This window comes from Lygodium microphyllum, chromosome 26 (genome assembly GCF_053477565.2).
Source record: "Lygodium microphyllum isolate KBCC chromosome 26, Lygodium_microphyllum_v1.1.10, whole genome shotgun sequence".
Classification (NCBI taxonomy): domain Eukaryota; kingdom Viridiplantae; phylum Streptophyta; class Polypodiopsida; order Schizaeales; family Lygodiaceae; genus Lygodium; species Lygodium microphyllum.
This window is the reverse complement of record NC_141160.1, coordinates 44,607,958-44,629,771: the sequence shown is the minus strand read 5'-3', so window position 1 is coordinate 44,629,771 and position 21,814 is coordinate 44,607,958. Positions and strand designations below refer to the sequence as shown.

The following is a 21,814-nucleotide window of genomic DNA, read 5'->3' as shown; positions in this document are numbered from 1 at the left end:
AACACAGCTTCAGCCTCACAAAGGCAAATCTGCAAAACTGACGAAGGTAGTATTTGACCACACAGTCACTTCCTAGTGACGATTTTGCATCAACAGGCAACAGGGATGATTCTGTAACTCCCAATGTCTCTGTGCACAAGCATACGATGCAATTTCTACAGTAACTTTTCACCGACCTGTAGAACAGTGGCTGCACAGCATAAAACTGGGCCTTTTCCTGAGTGCGTGCAGAAAACTTCCGTCTCCAAAACAGGCCCCGAAATGGCCTCAAATAAAAAAAACAGGGTCGCCTAGGGCTAAAGCCCTATCCCGCAGCATATATTGCCCTCTTGCTTCACCGCGAAGGGTGTCTCAACCTGAGACAATGCACTCTTGCAATTTCCGGCTGTGCTACCTGCAGAGATCTGCTCCCAAAACAGAAAATGAAAGCAACACTGCTCCTCTTACCAGAACACCGCGAGCTTGGCTTGCTTTCTTGAGCTCCTTACCACGAACAAGGCTCTGATACCATGTCAAGATTGTGGGAGAGAAGGAAGGAGTCTCACTTGTAGCTTTCTTGCTTGCACAATGGGGGAATACACACAGAGGTGGAGGCTGAAAACAGTTTTCCTCTTCTTAGTTGTGTAAGCCAAAAAGAACTCTCATACAAAGAAATAGAAGAACCCTATATATGGGTCTCAAACCAAACTCAACTAACTAAGGTGGCATACTAACTGAGCCACGAACTAGAGTAGATAAGGATAGCTATCATGTAGCTATTATTCATGGGCGGTGTACCAACCGCGTCTGCAATTGACAAGTCGGTGACATAAATACACAACGGTCACCCTGGCGTATCACAAGTGGAGCTCGATATCTCAACATTACCAACCATCCACGGAAGGAAGGATGGTTTCATTTGTCATTGCCTTTTAAATTTGTTTCACTTTCTTTCATTATTATAATTGATTTATGCATAACTATCTATCTCTTTATTCTAATTTCTAAATTCTCTAGGAATGCGTTTTTAAAAAAATGAAAGTTTCGGTAATTATTTGTTTTGGGGCTGTTTAAAAGAGCTAATCAATTTGTAGTGCTATTTTAGCTCAACACCCCCTCTTAGGTCCAAAAGTGGAACCAGAAAGGGACTGTAAGAAAAGCTCAAGCCCATTTTTACCCCAAGGCATCCCACCTCAAAGGAGCGGGGGCATTAAACAAAGGATGCATGTTGGTTGCCCATGTTAGAGAGTCATTTCTTAGACAGCAAAGGAGCCACGTCTGTAGTATGGACAGCTCAGAGGAGCCACATCAGTAGGCAGTACAATCGGACAAGTGCCATGTCAGCACAGTCAGACAGGGACAGGAGCACTCGGATTGTTTTATGCAGCCGACCTGTTTTTTGATCATTTTCGTGGCATTTTTCCACTTCTATTTATAGCAGTTCCAGTCCAGCATTTTGATCATATTCTGATCTTGAGATCTAACAGAGATAGCTTGCTGTGACTGATGGCACGTGGGCTGACGGAGATCGAGGTCCTCAAGGTGGAGACAAACGCATATATTTTCTTTGCACCCGTGTATATTTTTGCACTCCTATACAACATACTACACTGCAGATTTTTTGCGTTTTAGTGTCTCTCTCTCTCTCTCTCTCTCTCTCTCTCCTCTCTGTGTTCACTCTCTCAGTCTTTGTCCTACGCTTCCGCATCGTTTCACTCTGACATGGTATCAGAGCAGTGAAATTTGACTGATTGATTGAAAAACCTACCTGAAGAGGAGATTTTAGCGCAACACAAGGCTGCGTTTTCAGCATTCGAGGGTGAGCGGGAGGGCTGCGTATCGGAACAAGGCTGAAGCGAGTGTGGGTGTGCGAGAAAGGATTCCAGCTGGTGAATTTGCTGCAGGTTATTGCTGCTCGAAGGGGAGGAAGACTGTGTTTTAGGCTTTCCACTGCAGATTTTACCTTTTCATCGCCTCCGGCGACTGAAGAAGGTTCGGGAAACGAAGGAAACAGCCCTAGCAGGCTGCATTTACACAGTCAGAGGGGGCTGATTTTTGCGCTTGTGCTGGCATTGCAGGTGAATATGTTTATAGAGACTGATTTGGAGTTCCATGCGATCATGGACAGGAAGGTGTTTGTTCTACCGGCTCTTTCATCAGATCAGAAGCTTGATGGTGACAATTACCGCATTTGGTGGGTGATGATGTTGGCCATTCTGGAGTCTTATGATTTGGCGGAGCTTGTGATGGAGGAGATTAACAAGCCCTCGGTAAGAGAGGAGTCCAAACTCTCTTCCATTGCTTGTGCGGAGTTGACCAAGGCCCAGTCTCATTGGGACAAACTGAATGCTAGGATTCATTCTTTTCTTTTTTTGTCTTGCACTACAGCCGTGATAGCTCACATCCAGCACTTGACGGTGGCTCAAGAGATATGGCTGGAGCTCGACCAGATGTATAACCGGATGACCCTGATGAAGAGGGTTTCTTTGGAGGTGCAGATGCGGACCTTGTCCGTGAATAAAAATTCCTCGCTTCGGGAACACATCGACAAGCTTCGGCAGCTTTAGATGCAGGTTCAAAATGTGGAAAAGCCTATTCCCTCCGAAGACATGGCAATCACTTTGTTGTCCCAGTTACCGCCATGATTCGGTACCTTTTATTTTGCTCTTATTGCATTAGGGTGGGAGTCGACTCTTCGGTGGGAAGAGTTGGTTCCTATGGTCTTGGACCAAGAGGAACAATTGAAGGGACAGAATGCTTCCAAATCGGAGGCGTTGGTTGGTCAAGCCTCTCAGAAGAAGGGGAAGTCTGAAGGACCAAAAGAAGAAGGAGGAGGACAACAAATCCAAGAAGGACAAGGAGAAGGAATCGACTTGCCATATTTGTGGTAAGTTGCCTTGACAAAGACAAGAAGAACACCAAGAAGAAGGACATGAAGGAATCTGGAGCGGTGGTCGCACCCTCATCAACTGCTTTTCTACACCTAGCAGTCATTGAGGACTCTACATCGAAGACTTTTGATGCTACGATGACAGCTCTCCAGGCTCGAGAGTGGATCGTGGACAGTGGTGCCTCACAGCACATGACTTCTTCTTTTGTTGGTGTTACCCATTTGCGACCTTCGCGTGGGTAGGTTCTCATTGGAGAGAGCTCTTCTGTGCCTATTGCTGTGCGGGGTGAGATGCAGCTGATTCCAGATGGGCGTAGTGGTACCCACACTTTCGAAGTGTTGCATGTGCTAGGCTTAGGGTATCATTTGCTTTTGGTCCATTAGATTTGTTCTCTTGGCCTCTTGGTGGAGTTTGACAGTGATGCTATTCGAGTCCTTGATCGTGGATCGAGGAAGGTTCTCTCTACAGGTTATGAGGAGAATGGCATCTATAAATTGAAGTCTTCTACAGCTCTTACCTCTCTTCTTCTTACTTCTTAGACACAGTCCGAGCTATGGCATGTTGGTTTGGCCACCTGAACTATGAGTACCTTTGGAAGGCGTCGCGGGGATCGTTTGTCCGAGGGACATAGTGGTGAGCCATCAGCCATGTGTCTCCTGCATTCGTGGGAAACTGCATTGGAATGCGATTCCCAACAAAGCTTCGAGGTGGTCTACTTCATCTATGGAGCTTGCATCTACGGATCTTTGTGGCCCGATGAGAACCAAGTCCTCGAAGGGGAGCTTGTATTTCATGTTGATCATAGATGACTACAGCAGGATGACATGGGCCTATTTCTTGACATTGAAGTTGGAGGCTTTCTTCCATGTCAAGGATTGGCTTCTCTTTGAGGAGAACCGATCTGACCGGCGACTGAAAACCTTGTGCTCAGACAAGGGTGGTGAATTTGTGTCTAATGAGTTTGCTTGTTTTTGTGTAGATAGGGGCATTCACCAGGAGTTTGCTAACACCAACACTCCTTAAGAGAATGGCATTTTGGAGCGAAAGAACTGAAGTGTGATCGAGATGGTGCGCACCATGATGGAGCACCGACAGACACCTCAGTTTCTGTGGGCCGAGGCAGTGGCTATCACAGTTCACATCCTCAATCGATCTCCCACTTTGGCCGTTGATAGGATGATACCTTTTGAGGCTTACTTTGGGACTAAGCTTGATATCTCTTATTTCAGGATCTTTGGGTGTGACGCCTATGTGCACATCCCAAAGATGCAGTGTGATAAGTTCGAGGCAGCTTTCCGACGACAGGTTTTTGTTGGCTACAGCTCCCAGTCCCAAGGTTATCGTTTGTTTGATCCCGTCAAGAGAGATGTCTACACGAGCCAAGATGTACGGTTTGTGGAAGTTCCGGCCACAGAGGGGGGTGAGGAGCACCCCGTCCTTGGAAATCTAGGGGAGAGTTGGGCTCCCGAGATAGTTCCTTTGGAGCCAGAGCCTTTTGATGGAGATTCTTCTTGTGATTCAGAGTCTTCCCTTCCCCCGATCACCTCAGTGGAGCTTCTACCCGGTGGATGTACCTGAGTCTTCAGCAAATGGAGAGCGACGGGAGAGGTCCGGCCTCCTCCTTATTGGGCCGGTGACACACTTCGAGATTCAAGAATCAAGGGGGTCCCTGAGGAGTGGGAACCACAAGATGGACCGCGGAGGTCACGGAGGAATCAGGCCCATTCTATGGAGCTTGTTTGCTCTAACTATTGTTTGATGACCCGTGTTATGCAGGATCAAGAGCCCACTTCAGTAAAGGAGGCTTTGCAGTTTGATCATTGGTAGAAGGCTATAGAAGCCGAATTGGAGCCTATTGAGAGGAATGACACTTGGTCCCTTGTGCCTCGTCCCTCTCACAAGACGGTGATTGACGTCAAGTGGGTCTTCAAGACCAAGTACCTTAGCGATGGTTCTTTGGACAAGCACAAGGCTCGCCTTGTCGCTAAAGGTTTTGCTCAGCGCCCAGGCATTGACTTCCATGATACTTTTGCCCCCATTGCTCGTATGGCGACTATTTGAGTTGTTCTTGCCTTGGCTGGCCATAGGAGATGGCCTGTCTATCAGTTGGATGTGAAGTCAGCCTTTCTTAATGGTGATTTGCAGGAGGAGATCTATGTAGAGCAGCCTCGTGGCTTTGGGTTCTCGGATGGGAAGGTTTACAGGTTGAAGAAGGCCTTGTATGGCCTCAAGCAGGCTCCGCGTGCATGGAATGAGAAGATTAACTCGTTTCTTCAGTCCAAATTGGAATATTGGCGCTCCACGGCCGATTCACAGCTTTATGTTCACACTTCCGAGGGTGGTCATGTGTTGTTTGTGTTGTATGTTGATGTTTTGATTTTGACAAGGGATCATGCACAAAAGGTCCAAGAGACCAAGACAGCTTTACATCAGACGTTCGAGATGATGGATTTAGGGCTTCTTCATTTTTCTTGGGTCATGAGATTTATCAGTCTCAGAGGGAGATTTTTATCTCTCAGCAGAGATATATTCAAGAGCTCTTGGTGACTTTTGAGATGGAGACTTATGGGACCATTTCTACTCCTATGGATCCGAACTGGAAGGCCACTTCACACTCAGATTCTCCCTTGATGGATGCTTCCCGCTACCATTAGTTGATTGGATCATTGATTTGGCTACTCAACACTTGTGTTGATCTTTGTTTTGCTGTGGGTCTTTTGGCGAGGTTTATGAGTGAACCCAAACAGGTTTATTGGTAGGCTGCCCTGAGGATTCTTTGGTATTTGAGGGGAATCTTTGACTTAGGGATTTCGTATCGCGCAGGTACAGATGCTTCAGCTCTTGTTCTTGCAGGTTGGAGTGACTCGGATTGGGCTGGCGATGTGGATCACCGGCCATCTACTACAGGCTACTGTTTTATCTTGGGTACAGGTGTTATCTCTTGGAGTAGCAAGAAGCAGCCCACGGTAGCCCTTTCTTCTATTGAGGCTGAGTATCGAGCCACGTCTTCCACCACATGCGAGGTTGTGTGGCTTTGGATATTGTTGGAAGAGCTTGGGTGCCCCTAGACTTGTCCTACTTTTCTGCAGTGCAACAATGAGAGTTGCATTGCCTTGGTACGGAATCCTGTATTCCATGCCCAAATGAAGTACGTTGAGATCCAATATCACTTCATTCGGGAGAAGCTTTTGGATGGGACCATTGATGTGGAGTACTGCAAGACGGAGGATAATCTTATAGATTTGTTCACGAAGGCGCTTTCCCAGGCTCTTCTTCAGAGACATGCTAGATCCCTTAGTCTTTTTGACCTACCCACGATCTAAGAGGGGGTGTTAGAGAGTCATTTTCTGGACAGCAGAGGAGCCACGTCAGCAGTACAAATAGTGCGCAGGAGCCTTGTCAGTAGGCAGTATAGTCGGATAGGTGCCACGTCAGCACAGTCGGACAGGGATAAGAGCAGTTGAACTGTTTTATGCATTCGGACCTATTGTTTGATCATTTTCGTGGCATTTTTCCATTGCTATTTATAGCAGTTTCAGTCCAGCATTTTGATCATATTCTGATCTTGAGATTTGACAGAGATAGCCTGCTGTGACTGACGGCATGTGGGCTGACGGAGATCAAGGTCCTCAAGGCGGAGACAAACACATATATTTTCTTTGCACCCGTATATATTTCTGCACTCCTATACAGTATACTACACTGCATATTTTTTGTATTTCACTGTCTCCTCTCTCTCTCTCTCTCTCTTTTCTCTCTGTGTTCACTCTCTTTGAGTCTTTGTTCTACACTTCCGCATCGCTGCACTCTGACAGCCCAATGGTTTACCAAGACTATAGAGGCGATGGTTATCTTACCAAGGGGGTCCAAGTGGTCATCCTAGAGAGGCCAAGGTATTAGACAAAAGGTGCTCCTTGGTTGCCCATGTTGAGAAACCCTTCACCCTTCACCCGCAGTTTGCGTTTTTGCGCTTCTGCATTTTGCATTTAGGGTTTGCATTTAGGGTTTGCAGCCCCAAAAAGGGGCGCCATCCTAGACTAACTGTGTAACTATCTAATGCATAAGGCCAATAACTCCTCTCGATTCAACTCCTCCTCCCAAGGTAGCAGATTCCATGTGATTGTCATCTCTTCTATTGGCATGATAGGTTTTTGACCATACATCAATTCTGCAGGCATACATCCTATAACAACACTATGAGTTGTTCTGTCCGCCACTGCCCTCACACTCCTTTAGGAGGACATTTCGATTCATGGTTCGTGGCTGTCTTCATCATCTTCCTTGTGCTATGGCACCCTTGGTCCCTTGTATAACATTCACTCCATGATTCGGAACTTCATCATTCCATTCATTAGAGTTTCTTCTCTCTTCTCTTCTCTTCTCCATGTTTGCCGAGTTTACTTCGTGTTCCTCCCCGCAAACCCTATTGTCTCACTGGTACGTAATCTTTTGACATGGTATCAGAGCTGGATCTGCTCACCTAGCAGCGAAGATCCTCCACTTCAGTGAAGGCAAAGACCGGTGGCGAGTTCAGCATCCACTTCTCTTCTTCTTCCGCTGCATCAACATCTCGTTTTTGCAGGTTTCACGTGTTTTCAGCTTATTGCCCACACCCCTTTCGCAAAGGACATTGTAGTCTCAGCTGTCCCTTGCTGTCATCTATAGTCTGGCACATGTTTCCAGCCTTCCACCTGCAGTTTGCAGCTGTTTACAGTAGAGCGGTTGTTGCTGATCAATTTCCATTCAGAAAATAATCTCGTTTTTGCAAATTTCAGGTATTTCAGCTTGCTGCCCACACCCCAGACGCGGAGGACATTGTGGTCCAAGCTGGCCATTGGTGTCTACAACAGTCTGGTGTCTGTTTCCGGCCTATCACACATTGTTTGGAGTTGATTTTAGCATGCTGATTGCTACTGCTGGTTTTTCCTACGTTTTTAGTCTTTCTCTCACCTGCTGTTTGCGTTTTTAGTCTTTCTCTCTCCTCACTTGCGTTTTTCTACTGGTTGCAACCTCTTACTGCTGGTTACATCCTCCTCCCACTGGCAGCTCACTTCCAGCCCTTCCACTACCCTCCCACCCCTTGAGGCAGACATTGCGGTTTGTGCTTCACAGTGCCCTCACATCCCTTGAGGCGGACATTGCGGTTTGTGGTTCATGGTGGTTGACCTCTTCCTTCTTTAGCAAGGCACATTGGTATCCATGGCTTCTTTACCAACAGATGTCCAGACTACTGGGTGCTCCTATTGTGGCATCACCGGACACACCACCAATGCTTGCCGACTTCGACCTTTGCTCCCCACCCCCCCGGAGTATATGCGTCTTCCACCAGGCACTCCTTGTGCCACCTCTCCTTTCTAGGCCACAGAGATCATTCTACATCGGCTAGCAGAGTACTATGCTTAAGGCAATAAGACGCATCCGATGCGCACTAAGTCCTTTCGAGCACATGGAGGATCGATTGGTGCTACGACATCCTGGAGATCGTCGCAATGCTAGCAGCAATCTTCTTCCACTTATTTTCAGGTACAGTGGCTTCCACAACCTACGGCTCTGCAGTCCGCTCCATCGAGAGACAGTGATTGTTTGATACCGTCTCCTCGTCAGTTTGCTCCTTCGAGAGATAGTGGTTGCTCAACTCCTTCCTCTTCTTCAGCTACCTAGTCTGCTCCATTGAGAGATGGCGACTGTTGCCCACCTCTTGCTCATTTTGAGCCCCACCCTTTCCCACCCTTGACTACTCAGGTTCAAGAGGCTACCTCTGGGAGCTCTTCGACACCCCAGATACCTTCTTCGGCCCGATCAACGGCACTTCCTTCGTCATCAGGCATTTCGAAGTCCGTGATCCATGAGTTTTTGGATTCCCTATCTACTTTAGAGGGGGATTCAGAGAGGGGTGCTATTTCTTTGCCCTCAGAGGGGACATCTACTTCTTCTTCGACTTTAGCGGGGGCCTCTCCACCTCCCATCTCAGAGAGGAAACCTACTTTACATGAAGCTCTTCATCTATTCTCTACTTTCTTGGGGTGACTATCTTCGATTAGTCATCTTTTCTACTGATACCCAGGATCTTTAGGTACCACCTAGATCGGGACCTCGGAGGTTCAACCGCAACTTGGTGACGAGCATATTCCTTCTAGCATGGATGCACGGAGCTATTGGCTTCTCTCCCGAGGTTGAGTTTCGGGTTCTCTAGTTCACTCTGTCTACTGTTCTTTACTGTAGGTTTCCGTTCCGGTGGAAATCTTGGATCTTAGGAGTCCTCTACATCTTCTTGCCTTGGTTACTTGGTTAGCATGGAGCCACCTCCCGAGATCGAGTACGGGCATCTCCTTATGGCTCTTGGCACTACACAAAGTCCGACATTCCTCCTATGCATTGCATGTTTTCATCATCTTTGTACTAGGGCGCTTGGGCAAGTGAACAATTTCCCTACGAGGGACACTGTCCAAGTGGCACTTGCTGCATGAGCATTCTTCAGCATGTAGCATTGCATCTCCACCTCACTCTTCTCTTGTTCTCCTTTTTGGGCCTGAGAGGGGGTGTTGAGAAACCCTTCACCCGCAGTTTGCGTTTTTTGCGCGTTTAGGGTTTGCAGCCCCAAAAAGGGGTGCCATCCTAGACTGACTGTGTCTATTTATAGGCCACTCTCTCATTGATTTCTTACGGTTGATTTATTCAGTCCGTCACCTCTTCTCTCCAGCTTCTCCACTACCCTCACACCCCTTCAGGAGGACATTGCGGTTCGTAGTTCGTGGCTGTTTTCATCATCTTCCTTGTGCTACGGTACCCTTGGTTCCTTGTATCACATTCACTCTGTGATTCGGAACTTCATCATTCCATTCATTAAAGTTTCTTCTCTCTTCTATTCTCTTCTCCATATTTGTCGAGTTCACTTCGTATTCCTCCACATTGGACATTTTTTTCTCTCTTGGGAATGGCTTTGAAAAATGTTTTTGTTCTATCAAGTAACAGTGTCAAGGAAAAGAACGAAAAGGGATCGTTAAATCCACCACATCACAAAATAGACAAACTTTTCCAATTACCTGTGGATGTCGATGATGAAGGTAGATAGTTGAAGAGGTAAAGGGGTGAAGAATTATGGATGTGTGATAGTAAGGTGGTGAAAGAATCATTGGTGGAGATGGCTTAGTATCCGCTTAAGGTACTTTGCACAATGAGATGCATATAGTAATGCTACATTCTTAGAATGCGCATGCAACAAGTGACACTTGGACAGTGTTCCTCATGGGAAAATTATTCACTTTCCCAAGTGTCCTTTTATAAAGATAACGGTGATTATGCAATGCAAAGGGGAGGTACAATAGGAAATGAAGACTGATGTGGAGGATAAATGTTGAAACTTGTAGAGTACCAAGAAAGGGTAGAAACCCCATCTCAACCATGGATGTTGATGCTGAAGGAGAAAGAGGAACTTGATGTTGGTCTCTACGTGGCTATTTTTTTCTCTCCTGTAGCGTGCATTCATTTTCTCTCTCCTCATTTGCGTTTAGTCTTTCTCTCCCCTCATCTGCATTGTCTTTCTCTCTCCTTACCTGCGTTTTTAGTCTTTCTCTTTCTTGCATTGTTGTCTGCATTGGATCTAGCCTTCCTTGGCAACGTTTACTGGTGTTTGATATCAAGAGGCTGCCTTGTTGTGATTCGGGATCCGTTTGGAGTACGACACAGTGCACACTCTCTAGCTCATTATCCCTGCCTTGGTCCTTGAGATACAGGAGTTCGAGGTACAATATTCATTCACTGCATAGTGTGTTTGCTACATGAGCATTGTATATTCAATAGTTATATCACTTCATTTATTCTCTGTGTTCATTGTCTTTGAGTTACCCTAACCCTAACTGTGTCCTTCTATCAGTCTGTGCTTTGTCATACAGTGTTATTTGTGTTTCTGTATTAGGGTATTTTCTTCACACCTAGTACTTATCAAACATAATTTATTAGAACTTTTGCCTTTGACACCCACTGCATCCTTCGGGTCTTTGGATTGTTACCATGAAATAACTGCCATGTGCATCACATGTGCTAAACAACCTTGCATATTTGATTAATAACTTAATCAAATGTTATCGACTAATTAAAGCATCTTAAAATTTTACGTTCTCGTGATACATGAACTTGGGAAGAGAAAGATTGCAATGAAAGAAGAAAATCTGCACTCAACTTCAAAAGAATGGGAAGCACGGGCACTTGAACAGAAGGTGCCATCGTGGCTATGCGAGGACTTGTAGTACAGGCCCTTTTTGATGCCGTCAGAGGGGGGGGGGGGGGGGTGGGGCGCTTCGATCTTCATCTATTAGAGCAAGAACGATACTCTGAATGTTGATCTTCATGTCACTCTTCGCGATGGTTTGACTAATGGGACCGCCTAATGAAGGAAGACTCAATGGTCTCCTGCCTCCTTATCTAAGTCATCAAACCTATTAAACTACTATTCATTAACTCTTCAAATAGACCTGCAAACACAAAAACTCTTGTGTTTTGGTGTCGGGCTGCTTGAAAGAGGGAAAATCAGCTACACCTTGCAAAGAGAAGTTGTAGATGCTTTGCACACTTTGTAGAAGGCCCGAACAAGGCAGAAAATGTTCATTCTTTGCGACAGAGATCTGCTCCAAATAGCAAGTTGAGTGTGGTCTTCTCTTCATAGAACCTTGGAGTCCTTACTTTTCGTGATGATACCATGTGAGAGTGTGCAATGGAAGAGGAACACGAACATGGAGAGAGAAGGGAAGAGAAAGGTTGCAATGAAAGAAGAGAATGGAAGAAGAAAATCTGCACTGAACTCCAAAAGAATGCTGAATACAAAGAGGACTGATCAGCCCTTGCATACAAACCAAGGTGTTAGTGAGGGCTCCGGACTAGGCTGATGAGATACAGAAGGTAGCATTGAAAGATGGGAGGAGAGCTGCTCAATGTCGGTGTGCTGAAACCTACAAGAATGATGATGGCTGCCACTGAAGGTAGGCTATATATAGCCAAATCTGCCCAAAACCGGCTGATTGCATCAATCTGGGCCCAAAAATGCTGGCCGACCTGATAATCAGTAAAATAATATTAAGGAAATGCTGGTTGCCAATATATAACTGGTCGGCCTCATCCTGGTCAGTATGGACACAGTCCAAATCCACTGAAAAAGAAATGCACAAACTGGAAAATAACCAGCCAGTGTGAATACACCTTAAACCAACTAAAAAAGAAATGCATGCTCTAAACAGGGCTGCCTCTTCTGTCGAAACACATGACAGACTGAGTATAAGAGCTCTTAATGTTCCCATTTGACTTAGACCAAGGCTTGCAGGCAGGAGATGACTGTGCATGACACACATGACTGTAAACATACTTTTGATGGAGCCTAAAACACAGTAGCAGGAGCCCTAGGAGTTTGAGATGTCCCGCTGACAGGTGGCAGCAAAACGCAAGTTAGGCTGCCCAAAACACAGGTGTAGATGAGGTCAACAATGTCAGCAGCAGGTGGTACAGCTCCAATGATGAGATCAGCAGCTAGGCGGTCAGGTAGACAGCAAAACACAGAAACAGAATCTCTCCAGGCAGTTCAAAAACAGGTTGCCTGATGTGTGGCAGCAGGGGGCCTTTTCCTTCCTGAAAACCAGCAGCAGGGCCTCTGTGATGACATGGCAGGATGGGCATGTCATTGCAGAGGCCTTGCTGGATAGGTAGAAGTGGGAGCAGCTTCCTCCACAGATGGTGATGTTGTCCAGCTGGGCAGCAGCAGCTGATGTAGGTGACAGCAGCTCCAGAATGGGGTGTGGGCAGCAGTGTGAGGAGAGTGGATGCAAGGTAATGGTGTTTGATGAGAATGGGATAAAGGGAGGCCCATAATTGACTCTATTTATGGAGGAGTTTGGTGCATTTGTTCTATTGTTCGAAAATAAAACCATTCATTGTTGGTAATTAGCATTACTTGCTTTTTAGGGCTGTTTTAAGGATACATAATTAGGGATAATGCACAATAATTTAGGATTAGTGCAAACCCCTGATTTTAGTGGCTCAACAATGTCATGTTCTTAGGCCCTACACCAGTAATCATGGCTGCCAGATTTGGGAATTGGCATGTCCTATGGGGGAACTGTGTAATGTGATGTGCATGTCTGGCAGGGTTTTTTTTGGGAGTTTGTGTATGGTGTCCAGTTTGGAAGTCTCTTTTAGTTCCTTTGTCCTGTTCTCACGGATGGTTGTTGAAAGTATAGAAGGCTCAATCTTGCTTCATTTTTCTGGCTTCAGGCAAAAGACATGGAAGTCTGGACGACACAGGATCTGCTGATGCAAAGAATATGCGTGTAAAGGTGGGTTAATTTTGAGATGTTGGGATGACAGCTGTGTTGATCTGTGAGGTCTGAATTCTTTGTGCTTTCTGTGCTTTGTGAAGTAAGATATAGCACACTTCTGCACCTCTATGTCCTGAGGTGCTTCAGACCCATTCTTTATTTTTTGATGGTTGGCTTGGTACTGTGTTACCTTGTCACTCTATTTGATAAATATACAGTACCACCCATGAGAAAAAGCAGTAACACTAATCAATAGCTGTCATTTTGTAACACATATGTACTTTTATGGAAGCTTATAACCAGTCTTGCCCATGAGAAAAAGCAGTAATACTAAGCAATAGATACCACTTTCTGACATAGATATGCTGGTATGTAAGCTTACATGAGAGGGAAGCTCTTAGTTCTAGTACATACAGTAATTGTTGCCATCTCAAAGTTCCTTTCTTGTTCCTTTTTTTTGGGGGGGGGACCAAGTAAGTATGCAACCGGGAAATCTACCAGTTCTTAGCTGAATATTTAGTTCATTCCAGTTGGTTCTTCTTGGAGACTCTGGCGTTGGGAAGAGCTGTATAGTGTTGAGGTTTGTACGTGGACAGTTCGACCCAGCCTCTAAGGTTCTTTTTGTATCTTCTCTATTGGCTTTCTGTTGATGTTGTTTTCAGTCAATACTTGTAGATGCTGCACTTTCTCAACTGTAGAGTGTTTGCAGGTGACAGTTGGAGCATCATTTTTGTCTCAAACAATTGCGCTGCAAGATTCCACTACTGTCAAGTTTGAGATCTGGGACACTGCTGGCCAAGAGAGGTTGAAGCATCTGGACTAACTTTTAGGCCCACCTGTGTGGTTGCTGCTTGTATCTAAGCAGGCTATGTGCTGCGAGTGAGTATTTCTGACTTTTCAAGCTGTTTATAGATATGCATCATTAGCACCCCTTTACTATAGAGGAGCGTCAGCTGCAGTTGTAGTTTATGATATTACAAACCAGGAAACATATCAGAAAGCTCAATATTGGGTCAAGGTACGGTTTTGTTTTGCAGAGTTTTGCTTCATAACTTCGTACTTTGGATATGTGTTTAACATTGTGGATTTGTTATCTCACTAATGTGGCCTACTTATTACACATTTTTGTAAAATCAGGAACTTCAGAAACATGGAAGTCCAAACATTGTCATGGCACTTGTGGGAAATAAAACAGATTTGAATGCTTCAAGAGAAGTTGCTGTAGAAGTAAGCCTGTTCATATATTGATGATTCCAAGTTTTCATCATATGTGTGATGGTACTGTGTTTTTGTAAGATGTTGATCATGCATTTACAGACTGCTCAAGAATATGCTGAGAGCAATGGTATGTTCTTTATAGAGACATCTGCAAAAACAGCCGAGAATGTGAACCGTTTATTTGAGGTCAGCTAAATTGTTATTAATGCTGCTTATGTTACTCTTTGGCATTGGGAAAGCATTTCTTAGAACGACAAATATTTTAATCATGCATGCACATGTTATGATGTAATACCAGTAAAAGAAACTCAGGACTTCCACAATAGTCTTTACCTTGCTAGGTTCATGATAGATCAAGCTGATACTTCTTTGGGAAGTCCTCTCTATCTCTTTATAATGGATAATACCAAAAAGGCATCACTAGAACAGGCAAACCTGCCTAGAGAATATTCAATGCCTTGACTCTTTCCAGAAAATTAATCAATTGTAATTCACTTCATGTGTTCAATTTATGATGTTCCATCGTATTGAAATTAGAGGGTCTCCTTGTTCTTCAAGTAGCTTCTTCTGTTTTCATACGTCCATTTTTTTTTCTTATCTTTTCCCCTTTTAGGAGCAAAGCTTTGTCTTCTAAACCATGAAGGTGGGCCTCTTACATGCTACCACCATACTTGTCATTAGGAATAACCACCTATAATAAGCCAGACAATGGGCTCAAGTGTTTCAGTTGTCTCACTTTATCGGCATGTGCTATGATGTAGGCTCCGTACAGGTTGGGCCCAAGGTCCATCCTTGTATGTGTGTGTAAAAACCTAACGGGGCAGCAAACAAATACAAAGCTTAGAACATAAAACGATTGGAACCTGCCAATTGTAGAATGTTTTTGGATCATCCTCGTGCTTTAGGCTGGCAATCTTTATTGGGCATTAGCTTGCAAGCTCAAGAATTGCCATACCATATCCTTGGGTTTATGTGCTGGACTATTTTCATGTGTACACCTAGGCAATTTAAGGTATAGTGTCCAAAACATCCAACTCAAAAGATCTAAGAGAATTCAAAGATCTAAGATTCTTGTATTTTATTCTTATTTAACATATTAACACACAACCATTTTTTTAAATAAAGAAAAAGATATAAATATGAACACCTGTATTTAACTCTTACAACTACTTCAGAAAAAAAAAAATCGTGCATTTTTCAATAAAAACATTTTCTTTCTATTTTTGTATTAAAAAAGTTATCTTTATTGTAAGCATTTAGACCTCTTCTTGTATAGAAATTACTACTTCAAAGTACTTATCTGTTTATCTATGATAAAATTTCCATCACATCAATGATTTGTAGCCTTTGCACATATTAAACTTAACATGCCTTTCATATAAAATACCTACTCCAAAAGGACTTAGATTCATACTCATATAAAAAATCTGCTGATCAGGCCATCCTGATTGCCACGTCATCACTCTAGCTGCCAATTGCTGCCATTTCAGTTTTCCAGCACTTTTCAGTATCAAGCTAATCTGCATTTTTAACCATAGCAGGCCGTTTTTGCGTTTTGAGCACTTTCTTCATCAACCTTTGCTGCAATTGTTGGTGGTTATTGTGCTCAAGATTTGTCTCTGGTGGATGGCACACTCCGATATCCTCCTCAGCCCAACTCCTGCGAGAGTCATCGGCTGTTGGACTACTCTTCCTTTGAGCATTGTGTATAGACATTCATTTACATTCAACATTCGCTTAGCTCCATCGGATTCTTTTCTATCCTATTTTGCATTTTTGTGTTTTTGTCTAAATAATTGTGTTTTAGTCGTGTTCTACATTCTATGTTTTCTTAGTGCAAACCCTTGCATATTCTCACAATGGCTACTCCCCTTGAGCTAGGGGTCTCCCTAGCTATCTATGCTTGTGGTTGGTATGTAGACTCCCATCGATATGTAGATACTACTAGAATCTTGCTATCCTAGCGTTCGTGGGAAGTACCATTAGGTTAGGGTTCAGCAGCATGCACACATATATTCACTCATAGTGAACAACGAGAAGAGAGCGTTGGAAGGTCATATCCAGTATGTGAGAAGTAAATGCAAGTACAATCCTAGGTACTAAGTACTGTACCCACTAATAGGTGTTCACACACGGGAAAAAACCTTCTCCAGCTAGAAGGTAAAAAGTGCTTATGGATAAGGGAGCATTCACACTAGAACTAAGGAGGGACACGATAAGTGTAACAAAACCCCCTCGAGTGAATGATATGAACATATACAGGGAGTAGGTAGATTAATCTTCAAATGGTATCAAGCCTAGAGGCTTGTGAAAGGCTTCAAACTTCTCTCTAGAGAGAGCTTTCATAAACACATCTGCCAAGTTGTCATGTGTAGGGACATAAACCAAGCTAATCTCCCTTGCATGGAGCCTCTCTTTGACATAATGATAATGCACCTCAATATGCTTAGTGCGAGCATGAAAAAGTGGGTTCCTTGCAATTATCATGGCACTTTTAACTGTTGGTAAGGCCACAATCAATAATGTCTCCACACATAATTGTGCATTAGTTCTCATGAGACCATTATAAAATTTAAATATTTGGGTGGCAACTTGTTAAGCACCAAGGTGACTCATCATTATATAGTACAAGGGTTTGGTGATAGCAACTTCGGCAAGAAATCGCCAATATTTAGCCACCTTACCCTTAAGGTCATCCCAATTAGGTATTTTGAACTCTTGGAGCTCATGGTCAAGGTTGATTTGACAAGTCCTATCACGAGCCACATAGCGGTTAATCATGTGCACCTATTGGTTAGATCCAAGGTAAGAAATGTGGGAATTGAGAGTGATATTTAACTAATTGACCTTGCATGAGCTCGGCAATGGCTGTAGTATTTCTGGTTTTTCCAAGGATAGGCTACCTCATATGAGGACTATCAAGGGTGTGGTTGAGGTTCTAGCCCTTGAACAAGGTCCCACAAGTCTTGTAAATTCAATACATGCCACATAAGATTTGACCAAGTGGTGAAGTCCGACCCATTAAAACGAATTGTGTCATTGAATGCATTTTTAGCCATAGCGGAAGGATGGAATGAGCGAGGTATCATGTGGGTGGATTGTGGTGGGAAGGTATATGTTTACTTGATGCTACATGTGGCCCCAAGCTGCTTGGCATGGGTGACTCTTGGTGCTTGACCTTAGAAGGCAATAATGCTTAATAGAAGGCTAATGGCCCATCAAACACAGGCATGTGAGTGAACTGTGTGGCCTTCTTGGGCATATTTGGGGCTTGATACACTATGGATGGATGCACATGTGTAGGTCCTTACGGTTGCTTGGTTTGGGGATGTATTGCTCAAATGAAGAATGAAGGAATATGATATGATAGGTGTCTCAAACCTCTGTTTTTCGAGGACCAAGGATGAGGTGAGCTGAGAGTGGCATTGGAGATGTGAAGGACAGTTCGAAGAGTGTTGTGCTCATCATGACGGATCCCAAAACTCAGCAGCTGCAGTCCACCAAGGCAACCTTTGTGTCTTTAGGACTAGGGATGAGGTGAGCTGAGAGTGGCATCAGAGATGTTGAGAATATTTGCAAGAGTGTCATACTTCTGACAGATCCCAAAACGCAGCAGCTGCAGTCCATGGAGGCAGATGATGATGGCATGTGGGTGGTAGCAAATGGAGCAAAACAGAGTCCTTCAGATGAAGCCTCATGTTGAGGGTGCTGTCAATCTGCAAAATGTAGATCAACAGGCTGAAAGCACAGCTCTTGTGTATGCAGGCAGCAGGTCGAAACGATGATGACTGTAGTATGGATGATGATGCCAGCAGGGTGGCCTGTCTGGAGCAGAAAACAAAGCAGCAGCTGGTTGAGTGATGACTGGCTGACTGATGACTGCTCCTGGATGATGGTGACTGGCTGGGTGGCCGCAAGATGAGGTCCTCCAGCAAGGCAGCTGCTAATGGTGACATCCGAGAAACATGGTGGCAGCAGCTCTGGATGGGGTATGGGGAGCAGTGGAGAGGATAGGTGGCTGTCAGCTGAAGGCCTGATGATGAATGATCAGGGATTGAATGTGGATACCCACAACATGCTCCATTTGTAGAGGATTTTTGGGTATTGGCATTATTATTCTTTGGTTAATCAGCAGTAATTACTTTTTTGGGCCTGTTTTAAGGAGAATAAAATTGGATTAATGCACAGTATGTTTTAATTAACTTGCCTTAATTTTAGTGGCCCAACACCACATACTAATGGTCACCTTGGCATTTCACTCCATTAACAATCTTGGTTATTGTTTTCACCACCATTCATCAAGAAAAGATCTAAAGAAATATTTAAAGCAAAGTAAGAACAACTGGAAGTGCTATGTGATATCATCGAAACTCTTGAAAGTTGCCTAATGAGTTCATGCAGTTCCTAAAAAGTAAGAATTCCATGATGTAATCCAAACAATTGCTATACATTTTTGGTACTAAAGGGTCCTTGAAGACTTTCTACCAGACTTTTGAATTGTAAGGTGCAAGTCTGAAGTGGTTGCATTTATTATGTTCATGGCTTCTATCAATGGACATAGATACTACGCTAGATCACTTCAAAAATGTGCTTAAATGATAGGCTTGTCCCAAAGTTGCTGTTTTAGACAAAACTCAATAGACAGTCCAACCTGTTTTATTCTAGTGCATTAGCGTCATAGAATGCACAGATAGAAATCGTCCACCCTCTTGATAGGTCAATCTATACTCGTATTTCCTCATGGCATTGAAAAAGGTAGAACATTGACAATTGCCCAGTACAAACGGAGTTCGAATTAATTGCTAGCATGCATCTTGTAGTTCCTTCTCACCACTAACTTGAGTAGCATCATGGAATGTACTGATCCAAATGGGCCAACCTCTTAGTAGGTCAATCTATACTCGCTTCTCTTGAGAGTGAAGAAGGTAGAGCATCAACCAGTGCACAGGTCAAATGTAGTTTGTGTTGGGTGTTAAGTCCCTTCGTTTCCGTGTAAATAGACTTATGGGTGTGAACACACCCTTAATGTACCCTAACATATAAATACATTCTTTTCATTCTTTGTGTACCATCACAAACGATACACCTATCTTTGCGTTCGCTCTCTCGAACTCTCAACTCTGCTCCTCATGCCTGTCTCGCACTTCATTGCGTACACTCTCCTCTTCAAATTGGTATCAGAGCATTGGTAACGGTGTTTGCATTTCTCAAGAAGTGCGAATCAGGTATGCACAAGAGAAGAAGCTTGCTTCTGCACATCAGTCCGACAGTGGAGGCGACGTGTACAAGCATCAGGTCCAAGACTGGTAGGTCGTGATAGACGATAGGTCCAAGCGTCAGGTCCAAGACTGGCAGTGTGTGACAGACGATAGCTTTGCGATAAGGCTCAGGCGAGTGGACGTGCTACAGGCATGCTATAGTCAATAGGCGTGTCACAGTTGATAGGCGTGCCACCGTAGACTGCTGCGTAACGGGCGACCCGGGGGGGGGGGGCCTGCACGAGGGACAATCCGTCACACGACGTGATTGCACGGGCCGAAGGACAGGTCGTGGGTGACTGGCAAGTCAACGGACCTGTCACGTCATTTTTTTTCAAAGGACCACAAATTCTTTTTTTTTTCCTCTTCAAAATTCTCCCTGAATTTCCCTTTGGCCCAATGGGGTTCGTGTGCATAAGCACAAAATTCAGATTTGTGCATATTTATGCCCAGAAAATTGGGGCTTTTCAGGTTGAGTGCTGCTCATGCAAAATTGAGGCATCTGCGTCAGAAATTGCAGACATTGTGCATGTTTGGATTGGGGATTTCGGCAAATTTACTGAAATTTTACTCATTTGAGTGAAATTCCTCAACATTAGGCCCATAAAATTTGGGGATTTTACTATATTGGTGAAATTTTTGTTCAGCTGAGTCAGATTGGCTGACATTGGTGCACATTTGAACCCGAGAAATTTGGGGCTTTTGCAAAATTTTGTGAAATTTTGCTAATTTTGCATGTTTTATGCTTTCGGAAACATGTATTAATGCAATTGGGGCAGATTGGTCAGTGGAATTTTGGGGCTTTTGCTGAAATCTGTGGATTTTGGCAAAGTTAATGCGTGAAATGCACTTTGGGAATATTGCTGAAGCAATCTTGTGGTTATAAGCAGAGTGATTTGAGCTTTTTTATCTCCCGCTTGTGCGATTTTGGAGAAATTGCAGAGAATTCTTGGTGTTTTGGGGTATCACAAGTTAATACGAGCACATATGTATGCAGTACACATGTTGGGTAGCTCCCATTGAGTTGATGTATTGCTGATTATTCATGTTGCAGCAGTCTTAGTGATCATTTGCAGATTTGGGATTGGTGCAGATGTATTTATGGTGGTATTGCTGAAGTGGGAGTTATCTGGCAGTGATGTATGCATTTATTGTATGTTGAAATTGCAGTCATACTACTGAAAGTCATTCATTCTACCGCTATACATGTACTTGGACTGAATCTTGCTATTATTTGCTGAAAAACAATTGGGCTAAAATCAGCTGAATATTCAGCTCATTTTTGCTGTCATAAATTGCAGCATTGAATTTCTGGTGTATTGTTGAAAAATGGATGCAAATGCTTCTAGCAGCAGTGATACAAAATCCCTCTTTGAAATCAAGAGGTTTGATGGCATTGGTTTTGACTTGTGGAAGGATAGGATGCAAGGCATTTTGTTTCTCAAGGACTGTGAAGATGCTCTCTTGGAGACTAAGCCTGCAACTATGATGGATGTGGATTGGGCTAGACTTAATAAGAAGGCCATTGTATACATTAAGATGGCAGTGTCTGATGATGTACTTACAGACATCAAGCGTCTTGATACAGGTTATCCTATATGGAAAAAGCTTAAGGACACTTATGAAAATACAACTCCTGTGAATCAAGTGTATCTTATGCGTAAACTGGTGAACATGGAGTTGGATGAGTCTAAGCCAGCTTCTGAGCATTTGAGTACTTTCACAGGGGTTTTGAGTTAGTTGCAGGACTCTGGTTTGACGGCTTTTGATGATAAATTGAAAGCTATTTTCTTGTTGATGACTTTGTGTGACAGTTAGGAATCTTTGGTTGTGTCACTTAGCAACAACCGCGCTTTGACTTTTGATGGTGTTAGAGGTTCAATCCTCAATGAAGAAATCAGAAGAAAGTCTAGTGGTGAAAGCAGTGGCTCAGCTTACCATGTAAGAGGCAGGTCTAAAAAGAGGGGTAATGCATCCAATAAAGGTAAAAGCAGAAGCAAAAGCAAGGGCAAACATCAGGATGTCACATGCTATCAATGTGGGTGTAAAGGGCATAAAAAGCCCGATTGCCGGTACTTCAAGAAAGAGCAAGAAAGAAAGAAACAACAGGGTAAGAAAAAAAAAGATGATGACAGCTCTTCCTCAAAAGAAGTTGCAAAGGCAAATG

The 21,814-nt window shown here is 43.9% G+C and overlaps 1 protein-coding gene across 1 annotated transcript in view; it reads left to right on the top strand.

The window, feature by feature from the left end:
* Positions 1–21,814, top strand: part of ARA6 (Ras-related small GTP-binding family protein) — a 45,588-nt gene that overhangs the window by 18,445 nt on the left and 5,329 nt on the right. The window contains exons 2-7 of the mRNA XM_087667498.1: positions 13,128–13,189; positions 13,702–13,785; positions 13,881–13,975; positions 14,084–14,189; positions 14,309–14,398; positions 14,489–14,575. Of these exons, the coding sequence (XP_087523624.1) occupies positions 13,128–13,189; positions 13,702–13,785; positions 13,881–13,975; positions 14,084–14,189; positions 14,309–14,398; positions 14,489–14,575 (524 nt within the window). The remainder of the gene's footprint in view (positions 1–13,127; positions 13,190–13,701; positions 13,786–13,880; positions 13,976–14,083; positions 14,190–14,308; positions 14,399–14,488; positions 14,576–21,814) is intronic.